Below are 21,901 nucleotides of genomic sequence, written 5' to 3'. Positions count from 1 at the left end.
AAATGGTGTGTTCGGCCACACGACCAGGAAAAAATACTCGGGCGTGAGGCGTATATATTCAATTCAATTACTGGCAGTGACAAAAATTAGTGCCCCCAAGCCGCCTCGCACTATCTTTTTGCAAGATCGTCTGACAAGCATCATTTAAAGAGCTGACTAATCGTAGCCATGCCTTTTATCATTTTTATTGTGTTTTGGTCAACCAGTCAGCATTCAATTTTGCTTATTCCCTAACCCCCGGGAGACATAGAGGTTAATCTTTGTGGCTTTCAAAGGGGGTTATATACTGGGTTACTTGACCATACGGCTATGCTTCCAGGGAAAGACCTTTTTTTGGACTGCACCCATATCAAAAAATGAGACCTTTTTCGGATAACTTCCCGATAGTCACCGGGTAGACACCGGCAAATTTCACATGCAAATTAGATAGGTAGCGGGTGACTACCCGATAAATTTTTGGGAAACAATAGTGGATACCTTTCAGGTAATAGGTACCGGATGACTACCCGATGACTGTTTTGGGAAACTAGCGGGTAACCACCCGATGACTTTTTTGGGGAACCAGCGGATAACTACCCGATAACTTTTCGGGGACCTATAGCGGATAACTTTTGGTGACGATATACCTGATGACCTCTTTGGAGACTTCCTGTTGACCTTTTGGGGAATGCAGAAATACAAATTCATGAGTATGCACAAATTTATTAGGCAATTTAGCTTATTATTTGAATTGTATAGTTTTTGGAGAAATACAACTTTGCAGTCATGGCAGTTGAGCTTGTGCTAATTGCTATAAGAAACTTGAAAGTGTACAGTGTAATTATTGTAGTTATTGTACAAAAATATTCTTCTGATTTAAATTCCAATTAATGTACAACTAAATTGATATCAGCATATAAACATGTATACAGTACCTAAGTGTGATCACGTACATCACTGACACAGCCTATAATTTCTATATCAAATATTATAATTTATTTACAACAAATAGCTTAACATAAAGCTTATAAGTTAATTGACACATTAGCTGATGATTAGTAATTTAATTGACATTAATTTACTGTCAAAATCATGTATGATTTACTAGAAAAGATATAAACTAAACATTCAAATGTGTCATATATTAGGTACATTGTGTATAAAAACTGCATCAATACAAATCATTTCATACACATTTTCCTACCTGCATTGTCATATGAAATCAAGCATTCAATGCTTTATAATTCCTACAGCATGTTCCAGATTAATTATTAAACATCTTGTAATGTCCTACATGTAAATCCATACATTTTGGACCACAAATAACTTGAATATTCTGCACAAATATATTCCCACTGCCAACAGCTAGCTACTCCATTTTGAATTCATACAGTGACCTTAATTTGACCATATACCCACCCACGCATTCTTAAGATGCTTAATGCTATTTTCAAGGTCAAATTAAAAGCGGATAACCACCGGGTAACTCCTGCAAAGAATATAAGTTTCTGGGAACCTTCTGGGTAACTCATTTGAAATATTTGAGTTTTTGGGAGACTTCCGGGTGTCCACCCGAAAACTTTTGGATAACTTAATTAGGTATCCGCAAGGTATCCGCTAGCGGGCACTTTCGGATAACTCTGGAAAAGGTACCCGAAAGGTTTCTGATAACCACCGAATGGTCATCGGGTGGTCACCGGGAAACTTTTCTTTTTGCTATGGGCACAGAAACCCAAGAAAAAACAGTGATTTTGACAGTTCGCAGCTCCAAAAAAAATCCTTTTCCCTAGACGCACCATTTCCAGTTCCGCGTGGAGCATACCCATCAAATAAGATCAAATAATCGGCGATTTAACCCCCGTTACACGGTTTATCTCATTGATCAGCATAAATATTAGTCAAGTAGACAACTATCAGTTCTTTTCATTTCAAGTTGTCCCTGTATAAATACCTACCTTACTGGCGTTGGGTAAAGTTCGGCAGCAAATACGTAGGTTATAGCAAAGGAGGCTGCTATGCAAAACTTGCCTATCATCGCAACAGTTGTACGCCAAACTCCAAGAGCTTCAAGAGATTAACAAAATCATTGTAAGATATATAAAAAATAAATGGTTCTGAATGTAGTCCTCATTTTGCACACATTATATTTGGGCCTTATATAACTGCTGAATTGTCAGTCTAAAGTGCAAAGTAATTTTAGAATGACAAAGACTTGATGAATCCATAATTCTGTGATGTCAAATGTTGGCCATAATGCATAATGCTGGATACAAATTTTAAAAATGGAGTTTTTTACCAACATTGTTTCTGAAGTAAAAAAAAACCGATTCATTTTTACTTACGACCTTTTTTGTTACGTTACACAAAAAAACTTGGGCCCAGATTTGACCTCACAGATTGATTCATCAAGTCTTTGCCATTCTAAATACTTTTATAGAAGTATATACTTTTCTAGATACTTTTATATTCTTTAGACCAACAATTTAACAGTTATGAGACCCAAAATTTCTAAATTTTTCAATCGATCGGAGGCAACGCCCACCCCCCGTGTCCCTATGACGCATTAACATTTTTTGGAATGCTTGAACATTTTCAAATAATAAATTGAGATTTTCTACTTTAGCATCAAGGAAATCTATTAATTTCATTTAAGCTGTAAAACTTTTATTAAGAACTAAACTTTGATTGAAATCAATCTGAATGCCCATTCTAATTTCAAAAGGTTTCATTATTAAGTGTATTAAGAGCATTAAATTATTTTCTTTCTTTCACACGATCGCATTTAGGATAATGATCTCCCCATGTCGATTGTTGACACCTTTGTTGGATGACGCAAAACGGTTCTAGAACATTGATCGAAGTGGAATTAATATCTTGGTTATTATCCTTTACAGCACAGTTTATAAAATACACCATTTTTTGTCTTAAAGAAATATTCATCATTCGAATGTAAAGATATTTTTGGGACATCATGTATATTTTAATACTCACAAGAATCAACAAATGGCTTTATCAACTTGGAACTTGAACCATAGACCCTATAATGCTTGAACCCACTATAAAGACAGAAATAGTTGACATAATCTGGCAAATCTGGCATGATCAATACGACAATCTGCATTGCTGCAATATTATTATAATATATATTATATAGGAAAAAAGAGAAGATCTAGGCTACGTCCACATATGATGATATGAACGAAACCGAATGCTAAACAACTGTATTTGTTCACCGAGAAGTGCAGAATTTCTAACATACTTTCTACGTTTTCTACGAGTGATATAAGAAACAAATCTGGGGACTATGTCGGACATAATAACCCTTAATGTTGGCGGTCACATCTACATCACAACAACAAATACTTTGGCTCGCTACCCTGATTCAATGTTGGGATGCATGGTTAGTGGCGAACTACCCTCAACAGTAGACAAAGACATGATCTACTTTATAGATCGTGATGGCACAGTCTTTCGGCACGTGTTAAATTTCCTCCGAACAGGTCGGTTAGTTTTACCGAAGAATTTCTTCCAAGTTTCTCAGCTCATAGAGGTTCTTATCTGGCAACAAAACTGATTTTGTTCAAACCGCTATCAATATCGAAATCACAAAAAGAGAGGATGGAAAACGTCGTGACATTTGTCCAGTTTCTAAAGGCGTGTGATTGTTCCAACATTAATTAAAGCCATGTTATAACATTTGCTGAGGAGATCGGCCTCAATATTTTTCAGAATTCTGTTTTAACACGATTATATTGTACTTTATTAACCATCATACCCTGCAAACATCAAGACCCTTTAGTTTTGTCAAAACCCGAGATTTTGAATAAAACGCAGGAACCGTCGTTTTATTATTACAGTGAAAATATTAGTGGCACTTGCTAGTGTAGCTTAAGCCCTGTTATTCGTAGGCTTAAGTACAAGCTGATTTTGTTTGTTTGTAAGTTTGACTGCAACAAGGTGACTTTTTCCAATTTTGTCACCTTCCAAGAGAGAACTACACCAGGAGTGCTCATCTTAAGAAGGGTGAAATTCGACTCCGAAGATGACCGCGCTCACCTGGTGATCTACCAATGAACTATACTCCCCCCCCTCCCTTTTTTTCTCGTCATGTGAGTGTAAAGATCTTTTTGAGACAGCATGTATAATTATTGTAATATTCACAAGAATCTACAAAATATTACGGCTTTATCTATTACATGTCAACTTGGAACTTGAACCATAGACTTATGCTTGAACCCGCTATAAAGACAGATATAGTTTACGTCGACAAATGGTGATATACGAACGAAACTGAATGCCAACAACTGAATTGGTTCGCCGAGAAGCGCAGAATTTCTAACATACTTTCTACGTCTTCTACAAGTGTTATAAGAAAACAATTCTGGAGACTATGTCGGACATAATAACCCTTAATATTGGCGGTTGCATCTACATTACAACAACAAGTACTTTAGCTCGCTACCCTGATTCAATGTTGGGAAACATGATTGGAAGCGAACCACCGTCAACAGAGGACAGGAGTTACTTCATAGATCGGGATGGTAAAATCTTTCGGCACGTGTTAAATTTCCTCCGAACGAGTCGGTTAGTCTTGCCGAAGAATTTCACTGAGTATGATCTGTTGGAAACCGAAGCAGAGTTCTATAAAATACCAGATTTGATCGAAGCTATTGCAAAATGTCGCGAGGATATTGTTGTCATTGAAAAGAGAGTATTGCAAGTGCAAGAGAAATCAGAGAGATCTGAGTATGTGTCATCAACGTTTTCCGATTGGAGAATACGCGGACGCCAGCCAACTTTGGTACGTCTATCTAACCAATTCTCTAGAAAAAAGGGTCATTATCAACGTTCACATATCATGTTTGATGAACAGCACGAAGGAATTGAAATTGACTCCTCTGAATTGAGAATAAAAACGTATATCCGCCGTGAAGATAGTGGTAGAACTGGTGCAGGTACCCTGTGTGGTAATGCGGCAATTCCAGAAATTAATAATAATAATATGGCCCACAATGAATCTGAAGCGCAGCGTCGTATTTATGGCACTTTGCTGAACAAGTTATGGCAAATTGGATATTGTCTCCATGATACAAAACGAGGACATTTCAATGATATCGGAATCGATGATGCTGTTCTTCGTCTGGTCAAAGTAATAGACGGTGATACGTTCTATTTCAAAAACTCCAATTGTGATTAATGGAACGGTGTTTCATCAAGTTCATCCGAAGAACTAAGTCAGGTCTGAAATATTTGGAAAGCTTACTCATCCGCCGCTATAACATCAATTACCACCTTAACGCGGATGATGTTCAAATTGAAGTCTTTGGAAAGCTTACTTCCATAAACATGATAAATGTTAATAGCAAGAATACAAGAAGAACGTTTAGTGACATATCAGACAAAATACAAAAGTGGTAAACAGGTAAAACTGCGAACAAGTCTTGTGGCCAACAGGAAATCACACGCGGAATACACAAGATCGCGGGATTTGGTATAAATCAATTAGAGCAATGTCAATATTCACCAGGATTTGAACCTATGACGTCTGGAACTGTGGATCGACCACCGCTCTTACTACTGAACTATAAAGGAAGCTTGTGCCATCGAAGCGTAAATAGGTATAATAACACATGAAACCAATATCGCAAATCTTGATTCGCCAAGTTTTTTCAGCTTATAGTGATTCTTATCTGGCAACAAAACTGTTATTGTATTGCAACCCTCTATCAGTATCGACATGACTTCTGACTTTAAAAGAACAGGACGGAAAGCATATTGACAGTTTCTAAAGGCGTGAGCTTTTTCAACATTAACTAACCAATAAGCATTGACCATTCCACTTTAAATCCCTACACCCCCTATCTCCCACAAAGGGAGTGTGAATTTCAAACGGGAATACCTGAATGGGTGACTCCATTTGATATCTACACTCACTGTGTGGAAGATGTCTTCCATAGTGGGTATATGGTTTTGAACTGGAATCTACCCAATGCTTGTTTGTGGGTACATGAAGGCTAAAGTCATGCACATTGGAAAAAAGCAATCGATTTTTTGGTAGTGGCAAGAAATTTTAAACAACTTTTAATAAAAACTTACGAATGAAAATTGTTGCAAAACAAGCAAATCCGCCGATGATCATGGTACCAGCCAAGTTGATCTTCCTGCCGAATAATTCAATGGCTATAAGAGAATATAAATAAGCGGGAACCTCCACGGCGCCTGATATAAAGAATGCTACATATTGATCACCCCCGAGGTTTGATGTGCTTAGGGACAGCCCGTAGTATACCAAACTATTAACACACCTGCGATGAAAAGAAAATATCATAAAACCCAGAAAAATAATCATTAATTAAGACTGAATGTTAAAACGTCTTCTCTCTGTTCCTAGTTTTTACTGTTTTTACTGTTATTAACGATTTTCTTGGCACTATATGGTTCTTGCAATTATTATATTTTTGTATCAAGACAATGCCATCGTTCCCGATGGAGCATCAATGTAGGGATGTGAGAAAACCTGTGGAGTATTACCCCAAATTTTACCGTAATGGTCGCGGTGTGCCGCTGGTAGCGTTATCGGAACAAACTGGGTGTCATCTCTTACACATGTTTAATTGTACAAATGCGACCTAATCATATCACTATTATCAGGCACAATGAGTCGTAAGTCGGGCACTACGGTTTATATGTTATTTGAAATTGTTGTACATTTGTTTAAGAGGCTATCACCTATAATAATTATGATGTTGAAAACGTCACTGATGTTAGGCTTGTGGTTCATTAAATATGAATATTTCCATATCACTGTTATAGACATTAGAAATGTAATGTTACATTATTGCATCATTCAAAATTGACCCATTTTCGTGAATTCCCGATAACGGTATACGTCGCATCGGCGTGACGTGTATAGGTTAATATCGTAAAGGATCTCGGGATATCAATTGACCTTTTCGGTAAATCCCGTTATTCTTTGCGGTTGAAGACCTGAGATGTCATCATTTGATGTCAGGCCGATTGTTCACATCTTCAGCGAACATCGTTACTACGCATTTGAAAGCCGTGAAGTGCGCAGTCACGATGTGCGCATCGGCGTGACGACATCGCAGGTCAACCCGCAAAGAATTATGGGATTTACCGGAAAGGTGAATTGGTTCGAGAAAGAAACTCATTTTGCTTAATTTTGTCACATATTCTGTTCCGGATAATGACATAAAATGTACAATCTTACTCAGAAGTCCTTGTATATATTATTCAATAAATCAGTAGTAGTTGTAAAACGACTAGTTCGCGTTGTCAGAATTTGAGACGCGAACTAGTCTTTTTATCTCTGTCTTTTATTATAATGTCCTCATTGAGCTTGATACATACTGATTGTGATAAATTGATATAACATTTTCGTTTTTCCTCTTGTAAATATTGATACTCAAACTCTTTATAAACATACCAGTTCCACATAAGATTGAGAGTTTTTGCTCGTAGATTTGGTGTTTTGTACAAGTCGAGAACAGACGGTTGCCGTTCTGTCCTTAAGATTTCCTAAAATAGAAAATGAAAGGTACCGATTAGTATTTACAAAAGGGTAAAGAGAAATTTAATTTTTTTTCTGAAAACAAATCCACGTCAAACATTTTGTGTCCCAATTCTGGTTTATAAAGTTTCTCATTTCAAATTTCGAGTTCTCCTTTCACCTGGAAACAAGGTTATCACCCTTCTTCCTGCAAAAGAATCGTGTTAATGGAGTATTCATTGACCGGTTCCTAATGTTTCTCTACTTGTTTTTAGACAAGTTTCTCTACCTGTTTTTAAACAAGTAGAGAAACATTAGGAACCGGTCAATGAAGTTTCGTAATTAACTATTTAAAAATGCAGTATCCATAAAATGATGTTTTACATTGAACCAATTCGATTGAACATTAACATCAATCAAGACCTACAAAGCAAAGTTCTCAACATTTCAATTTAATTTACTCATGAAACATAAACCATTTGATTTGTAAATATGTTCCAAAATATATAGTTAAGGGATGGAATAAAAACTTGACTGGCGGCCAACCGCCGGTTCCGGGTGGTTCCGTCCGGTTGGAGCCGGTTTCTATTATTCTAAACAATGGAACGCGGTTTAACCGCCGGTCGAATTTTGATTACAACCCTTAATCAGTGTCGATCTAATCAAAAATGTCCAGCTATGACTGTGTAAAGTCTGAGTCTAAAGTCATGTGAACTTTATATCAGTTTACTTGACTGCACGTAAATGTGGTCTCCCCGTCAGTCCGAAACATCGTCAGTCCGAACCCCCGAAAGTCCGAATTTTTAGGGTTAGGGTTAGGGTTAGGGTTATGTTTAGGGTTAGGAGTAGGGTTGGAGTTAGGGTTAGGGTTAGGATTACGTTTAGGGTTAGAGTTAGGTTTAGGGTTAAGTTTAGGGTTAGGGCCTAGTGTTAGTGTTAGGTAAGCTTAAAATTCGTACTAGCGATGGTTCGGACTGACGGGGTTTCGGACTGACGGGGTGTACCCCACGTAAATAATCGTGTTCAAAATTAATATGAAAATACACTTACAAGGTGCTTATTTACTTCGACTTCTTCAAACAGTGGAATAGGAAGCCGTTTCTGATTAACATCTGCAACTTTCCTGAGTATTGTCTCCGCTTTCCCATATTTGCCCCGTGATATTAACCATCTTGGCGACTCGGTCAATATTCTGATGAACAAAAAGATCAGTGAGGCAAAAACAACTTTATTTCCACTTATTGTTTCAGTAGATGGGTAGCCAATATCCGGACGTCCGAGACGGGCTACTTTGTATTCGGGCGTGCTATTTTCCTAACCTACCCGTCCGACTGACGCCCTGAAATGTTGCCAGTTTATAAGTAGTGTTGTACCGACAATCGAAATGCCGGGACAAAATACACCAAATTTTGGATGTTCTTCCGTTTGTTATGCCGCTTTTAGGCAACAACTCAACAATCCATATTTTAACTCAATTATCCTAAAACTTTGCTCACCTTGCTCGACGGACGACCTGAAAATTTGCAACTTATTTATAGTTGCGTATCGACAAAATTTACCAAATTTTGAACAGACTATTTTCAGGCATGTCATGTTACTTTAAGGAGCAGCCTGTTCTTCAGACTAGTTGCTTTTTTGCTGAATTTTACACACTGCCATAAGGTATATTGCATTCTGGTATATAAAAGGCTCAAAGCATTGACTAATAAACAAGGCGGTTCTCGAACCACGAGTTTCGCCTGCTTTCGCGATTATATAGTATTTCAGGCGAGACAATAACGCAGATGGTACGCCGCCAGTCCGAACCACCGCTAGTCCGCCTGCTTATTTATAGTCAATGCTTGCTTCCATTTGTATCCCAGCAGATTTGACATTTCCCGATCAGCAATATAGGCCTGCCTAGAGAGCGGATGTCTGAATTCATTCTACTTGATTATAAGAAACAGCCGAATAGGTATTCGGCATTTTGCAACTTCAGTGTACATGTGTCCAATAATTAACATCACGCGTAACAACGAATACCGTAAAACCCCGTCTACAAGCATATAGTGTGCTTCTGATGAAAGCTACATTAATCCAGTCGCCATTATGGAGTTTGAGCAAATAAATTACGGATTCAAGCATATACAAACAAGTATTATTTTAAGACCGATCAATTGTATTGGTATATTAACGCTTGCTTCGAATTAAATAAGCTTTTATAAAAAACTATATATATGCTTGTAGACGGGGTTTTACGGTAGCTTATCATACTCACGGAATAAGAAAAGCAAATAGCGCGACTGGTATCGTCAAGACAAGTTGAAGAGTTCTCCAATCCCGGACAAAGTAGGCCGCTAAAGCTAATAACATATACCCAGATGCGAAGTAAAATTCAATGGCTACCCCAGCGATAACTCGCTTAGAAGGACCTGCGATCTCTGTAACTGTATGTGAATACAAACAGACATGTCATCTTCATGACCCCGTACCGTCGTCTATATATTATATACACTAGTTCACCCGTTGCAGTGAGAGTAACTGATGGCAATGCTATTTGACCCCTGATGACCCTTTTGACTTTTTGACATGTTCTCCTCATATCGAGGATTCTTTCTACCACTTTTAAGCCCAGTTGGTCATACTGACCCCATATGACCTTTGCCCTCGATTGACCTCGGTTTGATTTTGTTCATGGTCCCGTTATATGGAGAATTACTTTCACCAAGTTTTACCCGAAATCAGGCGAAGTTTAAAATGCAGCCCCTGGATGACCTTTGACCTCGGATGACCTCGATTATTTTTTTACGTGTTCCCCTCATATCAAGGATTCCACCCACCAAGTTTGAGCCCGATCGGACAAAGTTTGAAATTTGAACCCTCCGTAATGACCTTTGACCTCGGTTGACGTCGATTTTGTTTCACGCATATATATTCCCCTGGTATCAAGGATTCCACCCACCAAGTTTGAGCCCGATCGGACAAAGTTTGAAATTTGAACCCTCCGTAATGACCTTTGACCTCGGTTGACCTCCATTTCATTTTGGGCATATATTCCTCTCGTATCAAGGATTCCACCCACCAAGTTTGAGCCTGATCGGACAAAGTTTGAAATTTGACCCCTCCGTAATGACATTTGACCTCGGTTGACCTCGATTTTATTTCAGGCATGTAATCTCCTCGTATCAAGGATTCCACCCACCAAGTTTGAGCCCGATCGGACAACGTTTGAAATTTGACCCCTCCGTAATGACCTCTGACCTCGCTTGACCTCGATTTTTTTTCGGGCATACATTCCCCTCGTATCAAGGATTCCACCCACCAAATTTGAGCCCGATCGAACAAAGTTTGAAATTTTGACCTTTGACCTTGACCTCCAATGACCTTAAAAACCACACGGTCAACATGCTTTTTCCAATACCTATCCATATCCAAAATATCGGATCGATGCGTCTTAGCGCGGCGAAACGCATAGCCGGACAGACAGACACACAGACACACACACTTCGCTGGTTATTTTAGTATAGTAGATTGTGTATCGTGTCAGATCAGTGAAGCTCAAATAGGTCTAACTTTGATTTCATTGGCACTTCGAAGAACACAATGGGTTAAAGTTACCACTTATTGCAGTGCCGCCGGATTGCTATAAACTGTTCCAGGATTTTTGAAATTCGGTATATTTGTTTATATTGTTTACACGAGTCGTATAATGTACTTACCAATTACGAAAGCCATGAGAAATAGTCCCATGTTACACATCGAAAGAAAAAATCGAAATACTGTATATGTGATAAAGTCAGGCGAGAAGGCAACGGCTACTCCTAAGACGACTTCCATGAGGACACAGATGAAGAAGGTTAGATAACGCCCAATCCTAAAGACAGAAAGAAAATGTAAGCTAACGGGCTTGAGTATTACGTTACAATTTACAAGTGCCTTAAAGAATATGACAAATTTCACTGAATATTTCAGCCAAATCAATAGTAATAATATCTGTGTCTGTAGCATATGCCCCATAATGTCGTGAGACCGGTGTGGCAACTGCTCAGGTGAGGATATCATCCTAGGAATTACATGACTGCATATGGTTATATTGTGCAACTCATTGGTCATGCTCTGCCTCTCTCGATTATATGGCATCATGCTTATGTGGTCATCTCAGGGGACTCAACTTGTGACGTGAAAATGCCGGCAATCATTGTTTAAGTCTGAGGTCACGTAATGGACTTATTTGGGCAGCTATTTCACATTTTCATAATGCAGAACGTGCTCGTGTGTACGCAGGTGTTTTAAGCTAACGCTCGCGTTTTGAAGCTGTGCCCATTGATATGCGTATTGACGTCACTGACTGTAAATAGTATATTGTTTTTGAATTCAAATGATATGAATAAGCCGCTTGAGCACATACTTTATTCCAAGTGTAGAAAAAATTGTCAAGATTAAAGTTATGATACTTTTCAGAATTATAGGGCTACTTTGTCCGGCTTATAATTGGTGAAGACTCATAACATCGTGAATTGATGTCCACGCAGTTTGGCGCAGGACCTTTACGCCAGTTGCGCTTTACGTAATGAATGACTGCCTCGAGCTATTTACGAGCAGAAGTGGGGACTTTTATTGACGCGCGCAGTAGCAAAAACCGAATATTTTTAGCCAATTATAAACCGAACATAGTATAACAAAATAATCACATTGATTGTACAATTTTGCACACATTACAGTTAAGTCGTACATTCTCATCTCCGCGCAAGAGTTTGATTGTAGCTCGTGAAGTTTGATCATGGCTTGTGACAATCGAAAGCGATTCTCCGTCAAAAGAAACGCCTGGAATGGTGCATTGTGGGTTATAGGGAAAACATTAATTCCCATCCTTACCAATCAGCCATCGATCCGAAGAGTACAGATCCTATGAGAACCCCAGCAAAATAAATAGACTGTGCAATGCGTGGTAATGTTTTCCTGTCACAGACAAGGTCAAACTGTAGAAAACAAAAATAATAAAAGGTAAACAAGTAAATAATGTCATGGACTACCATCTCACCTGTGGCTTTTAAATTACAACTGAAATGTTACTATGTGGATCATGATTATCAAATAGTATTGATGCTCTTTTGTATTTTGTATGCTTTGTGTATGGAATTCTGCTGAGTTGGGAGCACCGCGCCTTGTGGTGGCATTCTCTTTTATGCTTTCGGTGTTGGGGCCTCAGTCCTCCCAGCATATAAATATACCTCGATGTTTTTTATTTTATTTTATTTATTTTGTATTTTGTATTTTTTTTTTTTTCAATTTTGTTGTTGATTGCTATAGAAGAATAAAATTTAAAAAAAAATGAAATATCGCAGTGGTTAAGGTCTCCAACTCTGGTTTGAGCATGTGGCCCCGTTTTAAATCCCCAAATAAGTTATTCTTTAATAATTTTACGCACTCTCCAATTCTACTTTTGGGAGCAGATCCGTGGGGCAAGTGATAACCTTAAAAGTTCCCCCTCCCATGGTTATTAACACGTGGGTGAAGTTTCCTCTAAGAATTGGAGTGCACTTTTTACAGCTTTTTACCTCACACCTTACAGACACCTCGCTGAAGAAAATGTGTTCTTGATAATATTGTGGTTGCAATGCCTTCTCATTTTAGGTCGTTCGAAGGTGAGGTCTTATGGCAGCATGTATGAGTCGTGTGTGTGTGTACAGGGTGAGTAAAAAAAAAAAGTGCAATAGAGAAAAGAATCCATTTTATTTAAGAACCGAGTTGAACCTGTTGGGTTTCAAAACATTTTATAAATGATATACCCATTTGTGACCTTGTGTGAAAAAATCAAGGAATTAGCATTTATCGTTTTGTTTTTATGACACATTTGATAGCGATATCCAATTTTAATGTTTGTCCAAGAGACAACTAAAATTTGAATATCAGCTCACTCTGTGTGAGGTAGATTTGGAACAACTGCCATTGTCTTAACCTCATTGGCATTGAAATAAAATGTAACAACCAAAGTGTTATTACTTTTGGTCTTTTCATTTTACCTTTACTCTAAAGATGTTTATACTCTATCAAAAACATACAAATTTGTGGGCGGGTTTTTGAAATGTCGAAATAAAATTGCAAATTGAAGTGGAGTGAATTAAAAAAATATCCAGGAAGTTGGACATAATAAAAAACTGGAGTAGGAGTCGAGTGTGGTATGAAGGACTTAAAGTAATGTTAGAAAGATTGTTTGAAAAGAAAAACATTAAAATAGCGCAAAAAATCAAACTTATTTAAATTAAATTCAGTTTTGTGCTTTCATTCAAAATACATGGTACCTCGTGGACAAATAATGAAATTGGGTATCGCAGCAAAAGGACGATATTCACCCAATATTTTTTATATCAAACTTGGGTCACACAGCATTATGGGAAGCTTTATGTATTGGTGGTATTCAAGGTCATATGTTAAGGTTAAATGTCAATTGTGGTCACCATGTATTCCTGATTTGAGCCCGCATCACTTGAGATTCGTCTAGTATGGGTAGAATAGGCAGTACGATGGCGAGGGCAATTCATAGAGCTTATTTTCTGCAACATGAAACTTAATTTAAGGTGGTCCTGATGAGACCCGTTAATGGGGATAAGGGGATACATCCACCCGGTTGTAACACTTTTTTCGGTTATATTAAGCACTATAAAAGGCGCTGCCTAAGCCGCTTACAAGCGTTAGCAGGTGCCTCTTTTGCCTCTTGGATAGCGCCCTCTGTTGGACTAAACACTCCAAGTGGACCCCAATATTAGGGTCCCGCAGGGCAAGAAAGTAAAGAGTACCTTAATGTAAAATAGTAACCTTAAAGAGTTAACAACACATCTGAATTTATTCATAAAGTGTTACACAACTGAGCTCGTCATTTAATAGCAAAACATAATCCACGATAATTGAGGTGTCGATCCAAAAAGAACACAGTGACATGTAAGGACAAAGTTTCCTGCCCAAATCCTACTTAAAAAAAAAAGACCTTTAAGGTAATTTGACGCCACATAATATAATTATATTGTTTATAAGCGTAACGAATGTAAGACAACGGCCTGATAAATCATGTATAGTCATAAAACCATTATAGTAAATCAGGTGAATGACATTTCACTAGCTATAGCCTCCGCACATACGGGACAAAAACATTGTTAATCTCGATAGACATAAATGCAGACGCTTTACATGTTATAAAGTAAAAATAGCATGTATTACCTAGCTGGGGGGTTTACACCCCCCAGCTAGGTATTGTAATCGTTCGGGTTCTTCCGCTGGCAACAAACCACTGTAATCTTCCCGTTTTCTTCCGCTGGCAACAAAGTGAAATAGCACATGTTTTTTACCTAGCTGGGGGGTTTACACCCCCAGCTAGGTATTGTAATCGTTCGGGTTCTTCCGCTGGTAACAAACCACTGTGAAACCCTGACTTGATGCTATGTAAGAATTATTTGACTTGTGAAGATATGGTTTGGCCTTTTTGAATCATTGTTTTAGCTGCGGGTGTTAGCTGCGGGTAGCAGCTCTATTAATAAGTCACCATGTCTCTCCGTCTGTTAGTCCGTCCGTCCGTCCGTTAGTCCGTTAGTAACAAACGCTAAAAAATGCTGTTACGTCTACATTGTTTGTCGCATGGCTATGATACTTGGGGAGGGGGGGGGCCCATACCGGCCCCATACTGGAAAAGAGTTTCGTCCCGAAATTTGGGAAAATGAGGGGAAATTGGGAAATTGAAGAGAATTAAGGGAAATTGAGATTTTTTTGAAGAGAATGAAGGGAAATAGAAATTTTTTGTTCTTTTTTTTCCGAAATTTTTTTTTTTGAAATTGTTTTTTTCCGAAATAATTTTTTTCCGAATTTTTTTTTTCCGAAATGTTTTTTTTTGAAATTTTTTTTTCCGAAATTTTTTTTTTGTGAAATTTTTTTTTTCCGAAATTTTTTTTTTCCCGAATTTTTTTTTTCCATGTTGGAACATTTTGCAGGGGGCAGGTCAAAGGTCAGCTGGGGTCAAATCTTCGAATTTCAATATCTGGACATCTGTAAGGGGTACGGGGCTCAATCTCGGTGACAACCTCATGACCTGTGGAACATATTGGAACATTTTGCACGGGTCAGCTCAAAAGACATCATTCTGGGGCCAAATCTTAGAATTGCGTTATCTGGACATCTGTAAGAGGTACAGGGCTCAAATTCGGTGACAACTCATGACCAGGGGTGAATTATGGAACATCTTGCAGGGGTCTGGTCAAAGGTCATCTGGGTCAAATCTTAGAATTGCATTTTCTGGACATCTGTGAGGAGTACCGGACTCAAAACTCGGTGACAACAAGCCTCATGACAGGGGAACATTTTTGGAACATTTTGCAGGGGTCAGATACCTCCACAACACCAACATGCCCCAGCTAGGTTTGTGGTCTATGACCACCATTTGCCTCTAGTTCTATTTGCGACCTTTAATCTCTAGTCACGATATATACCCTGATATTGAACTCTTGGAACGGGTCATTCCATTTGAACTCCTTACACTCCATATGCATAGTATGGAAGATATATCCTTAATCTTTTACGCAGGAAGTGTGAATTTCAAATAATTGTTTATCTGAATGGGTGATTCCATTTCAAATTTACACTCCCTGTGTGGGAGATTAAACTCATGTCTTCCATGGGGTGTATGGGTGTCAACTGGAATAGCCACATTTAACGCTCCAAGTGACGATATCATGCAGAGTAATCTTAAACAATTATTTATAAAGATATAAAATTACTGGCACCGGCAGTTGTCAAAATAGTGGCTTATAAAGTTGATAAAATATTTAATATAAAAACGGTGTGTTTTCAAATCTGATTTAACTCGTACTTCTGACACTTTTTGGAGAAAAATCAGCAGCACAAGAGTTTAGGCTTTTCGGTATATATGTTTTAAACGCTTAATTGTTTCTGGTCTACCATCTCATACATCGACAGTAAAATATATAAATAGCAGGATTAGGATAATTTAGACGTTTACACTCATCTAAACGCCTAACCTAAACACTCATTTAAACACCTAAAAGTATTATTGTTCATCCCTTCATTCCTTTTGAAATCCACGCAACCCCTGTGGAAGATTTTGGAAATATCTTCCAGAGGGGGAGTATATTTTTCAAATGTATTTGATCAATGTTCATCATTTTGAAATGTTATATACTCCCCCTGTATTATGACTTTACATATATCTTCCACAACTGGAGTATTTCAAATGGAAATTACTATTATCTATTCTATTTGAAAATCATACTCCCTCTGTGGAAGACTTGGCTAAATCTCCCAGGGGTATAGTGTCCCTAGTGTACGTGGATTTGAAATGGAATAGCCCGCATTGTATTCAGATTCAAACCACATCATGATTAATGGACGTGGTTTTAAACAATAGAGGCACAATGCTTTATAATGCTGATTATAACCCGCCTATTGTTTTCACGCTTTTATATAATGTTTAAAAAAGTGTCAGAACATGCCAAAATCTTTGCTCTTACGTGCCAAGAAATCTTTGGCCCTCTAACCTTACAAGTTACAACCTCCTGGCAACAGGAAAAGTTTGCATATTTGAAAGATTTCCTACTGTTTTTCTACCCTTTTTTAGTAACCTATTTATTTAATTATCCACACATTTGGTAAACACCTTGATTTGGATATAAAATAGGGTAAAACAGCACATTTTCTAGAGCTTCGCGCAAAATGAACCCAACGTGTATCCAGTTTGACTTCATAAAATAATACTTAAAATGATATTAAATGTTCGCATATATTCCAGTAAAATTGGGCCGAAATAATTCTCACTGGGCAATTTTTTTCTTCTTCCCCTGACAAAAAGGCCAATCACATCACTGCACAAATCCTCCTCCTCCTCCTTTGACTTTGGTATACCATAATAATTCATGCCATCCTCTGAGATTTGCCCAAAACATATATGGGGACATGTAATAGACACTGTGTATGTAACCCGGGTATGTAATACTATGTGATGATGATGGATTTTGGACGTACGTAGTATACGATTTTTAAAACAACCGACTTTTTGGAGACTCTCTACTTGGCCTTAAAGAGTAGGCTAAGAGTTAACAACACATGTGGATCTATTTATAAAGTGTTACACAAGCTCAACATTTTATGGCAAAATATAATTCATAAATAAAAATGTCAAATTCGCCAAGGTCGTGAGCAGTCTAAAAGAACATTATGTAAGAACAAAGTTTGTTACCGTGGTAACTGCACAAACCTGGTCAGTTGGCCTGGCCAACGATGTTAGCCCTTTAACACTGTTAAACCACAACGACTGGATCTAACTAAAAGTGTAATGTTCTGCCTCATTAAAGGTCAATGACCTATACATGCGTAGGTTGTATAGGAACTGTCAAATATAAGTTCGTCTGTACTATCATAATTCGAGATATCTATAATAATTTAATAAGTTTATTGCAAAATGTATTTAGTGATATCTGTGATCATTGTTAATTTAAGTTCAATTGATGGCAGGTAACTTGCCTGAACCTGTTAGTTCGGAGATACTTTCTCGGGTCAATGGCGAAGTGGAAATTTTCGCTACATGATTCCTAGCCAAAGTGCAAGTGGTAGATCGTCTTATTATTGACAGCAAATAAAAATCAGAGACATCAAAGGTAAGTCAAAGTGATCCGATGTTTGCATTTGGTATAGCCTATTCATCTTATATGAAGGATTTTACTATAAGGCTAGTGAAAGTCGATTCCGAGTGTATCGTCCCCCGCCCACGTCACTTTTTGGACACCAAAAACAACCGCGTCAAATTTTCAAAAATGCCAAAATAATTCATTATTTTCAAAGTATCAGTGTTTTCACCAGTTTTAGCAATTGGAAACATATATTTTTGTTTGTAAAACATATAAATTTATAACTTGGAACCAATACCAGGCTCTTTTCTAACTTTTCTAGTCCCTACCCATATAAAAACATGTTTATAAATAACATATATGAGTGTGGCTTTAAATCAACTCGCACTTTAGGTCATTAATGAAATCTGATGAAATAATGAAAAATGAAAAAGTCACCTCACCAACCTGGGAAAAAAAAGGGACGATAAACTCGGAATTGACTTTCATTGGCCTAATAACGTAAAGGTTTTCAATTTACTTCTTCTCCTGCGCGCGCGGGATTGGATTTCAGAATTTAAAACGTGTATCGCAATGACCTATAGATGGGTGGTATACCACCAAAAGCTACCAAAGGAGATGAGACAAACACTCTATTGTTTATACCACCCTAAGGGAAAATATTGCATACCTACAATTTTAAGGGGTTATGAGCCGGAAAATTATGAGCTTTTTTGACACTAGGATCCACAACATGCTCATCTTTCAGGGCACAGTTCTTTAACTCCAATACTTCTGTTTATTCATTGAATGACCTTTAAAAATTTGGGTACAAAAACTCATACTCTGCAACTTGAGGTCAAATTTTGCACTATGATTGTTTAATTGAGGTTATTGAACTGTGCCATTGGGATGAGGCCATTGTTATCCATAATGTCAGTGCAAAATTTTGATGAGGTGAAGATTGAGACTTGGTCCCAGGCCTCGGTCATCCACCAAACTATGTGCATTGTCGGCTATACATTGCTAGAAAAAAGGTTCTTGAACTGTTTTGTATGTAGAACATTAAATGGTTTTACAAAGAATGCATGGTCTGGAAGTGCCTGGAACTAGGCCATGAAGAACTCCAGGGAAGAACCATGGTAGACCTGAAAAAAGTGTTGTTAATGTCAGAAAGAACTATTTTCGTGTTCTTTTAATTTAGAGTTTAGGACAACCAAAATAAAGCGTATGCAGTTACGGACTTAAACTTCATCATATTCTGGTTGCCATGGTATAAACGTGCATATTACATGTATCATGTGTATACGTATGTCACGGAAAGTAACTTTTGTAAGTGGTATATACATGTAAACAGGTCCCTTTAAGTTAAGTTTAAACCAGGGCTCTGATATGAGCGTTTGGACATTATTTTTTGTGGGACATGAGATATCAAATAATTTTGATTTTCTGAAGTTCGCGATATAATACACATTTTATGGCAAATGACTAAAAATGGATATTTTTGATATTTAAAGCCTAAATTAAATGTGCCTATTGTCAAGTCTTCATCAGGCGGTTTAGGGGATTATACAGCTTCATTCCATAATCCGTGCCTTGATACTAGGTCACCGTAATATCATACAGTAATGAGTATGTGACCAAGCTGACCGCAATCAGTCCAGCTTTCCAGAAAGTGACACATATATGGACAGTTGAAGACACGTCATGCACGAGTACGTCATGCTGGATGGAAGCAGTGTTTGCATTTTCTTTCAACTATACTATCACGAGCTCGTGATAGGTGGGACTCATCGTGGATAAATATAATTATATGTACACTAACTTTTATAAATCTATACCCTTGGCGTAAGTTGGGACTTTATTGACTCGCGCACTAACAGAAACCGGGTAATTCTTGCCTTTTACGATTTGCTCATAAAACATTGGTAAAATATAACAAACTATTTAAGGCATTATAACGTAATGACAAAACCTTACCTCTGAAATAATACTGGAATGATACATACTTCTATCGTAAACCCATCCTGCATCACATGCAATTGAACTGGTAGAATTGACATCCTGAATATCGCCAGGAGAAAAATACAATTCCGATATGTCATATCGATCACATTTAGCAAATTCTGTACAATCCGATTTGGTACAAGGAATTGTGGCATTTCGCTTTGCTTCTTGACAAAGTCGATCATCAATAATCCCCCCATCTGTGCAATTGATGGAGTCTAGTTCTGGAACGGCGCACCAGTGATCTGATTGTCCGGCTAAAAACACCTGAGATAAATGATGAAGTGCCGTAGGAATGGCTGCGAAACTGATTAGAAGAAATATACGAATCTGGAAAGGCCCAAATTCGCCGATTGTCAACAAGATATCGTCGAATTTCATTTTTGCAGTTTTTGATCACAGTTTGTCTCTTTGGTGAAGTACCTCGGCGATCAAATTTGTGCGTTCAAATTTGTGAGATTTAGTTGCTACAAGGAGCATTGCAACAATCAAACGGTGATCATAGTCGTTAGTTTAAAACGAAGAATCCATGCATTCATCACATTCCCAGTTATTTAGTATCGGCAGTGTTTTATCAAGTGGTAGCAAACAAAAAATAAATGTTTCCAACACCTCTTTTGCACCGCTCACCCGGACTGCTCAGTGTCTTGACTTGCACTATGAAACTAGCTTGAATGAAAATCTAAAATACTTAACGAATTCCTCTGTGTTCTTCCTTCTTGTGTCCAATTTATAATATGAGGACGCGTAACAGCAGTATTTCGGTTCATATTTCTCGTTACCTCCTGTGAGCGTGTCGATTTAACTCTAACCCCGTATACACTTATACAGTTGGTCTCACAGTGGTGGTTTGCATGGATTAAGTTCATCCAAGTTCAACTTATCTCGAGTACTAGTGTTTATACTTTAACTTTTAAGGAGCTTTGAGGGAATTATCAAATCATAGAATCATGCATTTTAATAGGAAAACTACGATGTATAATTTCTTCATTATTATGCACGACATTAAACACAAAATATAAAGGAATAAAAATTGTTAAGGAAACTAAAACACATCACAAAATAATTGTTGACGAGACAGTATTTCGGGTAAAAAGTCAAAAACATTTTGCACCTGTTTGAGAGCAAAATTTATCAAAGTACTCGTTCAAAATTCAAGTTGGCCTTTGTGTGGTTTTTCTAGCTCCATTCTGGTGACATATTTTGGATATCGGCCTTTTTTATTATTTTTGTAAACTATATTAGTCAACAAATATAATTTTTTGACTAAAAAGTTTTGTAAGTGTTCGTATACGGTTAAGGGATGGGGTATGAACGTTTGGACAGTATTTGTTGTGGGACATTAGAGCACATCAGACATATCGAATTGCATTCTGAATACGAAGAATGAAGTTCTGATATCACATGTGATCTCATGTCGCACAAAAAATACTGTCAAAACGCACAAAACGCTCATTCCGGATCCCTTAATGACGCACTGAATATGATTTTGCTGTAGTGTAAATGACAAAAATCAATATATGCGCCCTTTAATATTTTCTCACCATAGCAATGCACGACCCAATATCATTAGCCTCGTTAAACATCATAAAGTCATCTTTCTTTAAGAGTTATTTTTGTTTGAGCCTGCGGGTCTCGTGCATGGGACGTATCAATCTCAGAGCTCGTGCGCTGTTGAGTTCATGAACGGTATTTTAAAACAATGATGATTTTATGATGCAACAACAAAATCATATTCAGTCATATTTTTGTGTTTGACGTGTGGCAGGGCTAGCATTGGGCCATTCCAGTTGAAATCTATACACCCCCTGTGGAAGAAAAT

The 21,901-nt window shown here is 37.7% G+C and overlaps 1 protein-coding gene across 1 annotated transcript in view; it reads right to left on the bottom strand.

Moving 5' to 3' along the window:
- The window catches only part of LOC140141250 (organic cation transporter protein-like), a 29,015-nt gene extending 8,113 nt beyond the window's left edge, over positions 1–20,902 (bottom strand). Inside the window, exons 1-8 of the mRNA XM_072163058.1 lie at positions 20,053–20,902; positions 12,344–12,447; positions 11,188–11,342; positions 9,747–9,915; positions 8,540–8,681; positions 7,427–7,518; positions 6,076–6,284; positions 1,935–2,043 (exon numbers count right to left, since the gene is read on the bottom strand). Of these exons, the coding sequence (XP_072019159.1) occupies positions 1,935–2,043; positions 6,076–6,284; positions 7,427–7,518; positions 8,540–8,681; positions 9,747–9,915; positions 11,188–11,342; positions 12,344–12,447; positions 20,053–20,460 (1,388 nt within the window). The 5' untranslated portion in view covers positions 20,461–20,902. The remainder of the gene's footprint in view (positions 1–1,934; positions 2,044–6,075; positions 6,285–7,426; positions 7,519–8,539; positions 8,682–9,746; positions 9,916–11,187; positions 11,343–12,343; positions 12,448–20,052) is intronic.
- Positions 20,903–21,901: the final 999 nt, after the last annotated feature.

This window comes from Amphiura filiformis, chromosome 19 (genome assembly GCF_039555335.1).
Source record: "Amphiura filiformis chromosome 19, Afil_fr2py, whole genome shotgun sequence".
NCBI lineage: Eukaryota > Metazoa > Echinodermata > Ophiuroidea > Amphilepidida > Amphiuridae > Amphiura > Amphiura filiformis.
The sequence above is the reverse complement of the archived record's forward strand: the minus strand, read 5'-3'. Positions and strand labels throughout refer to the sequence as shown.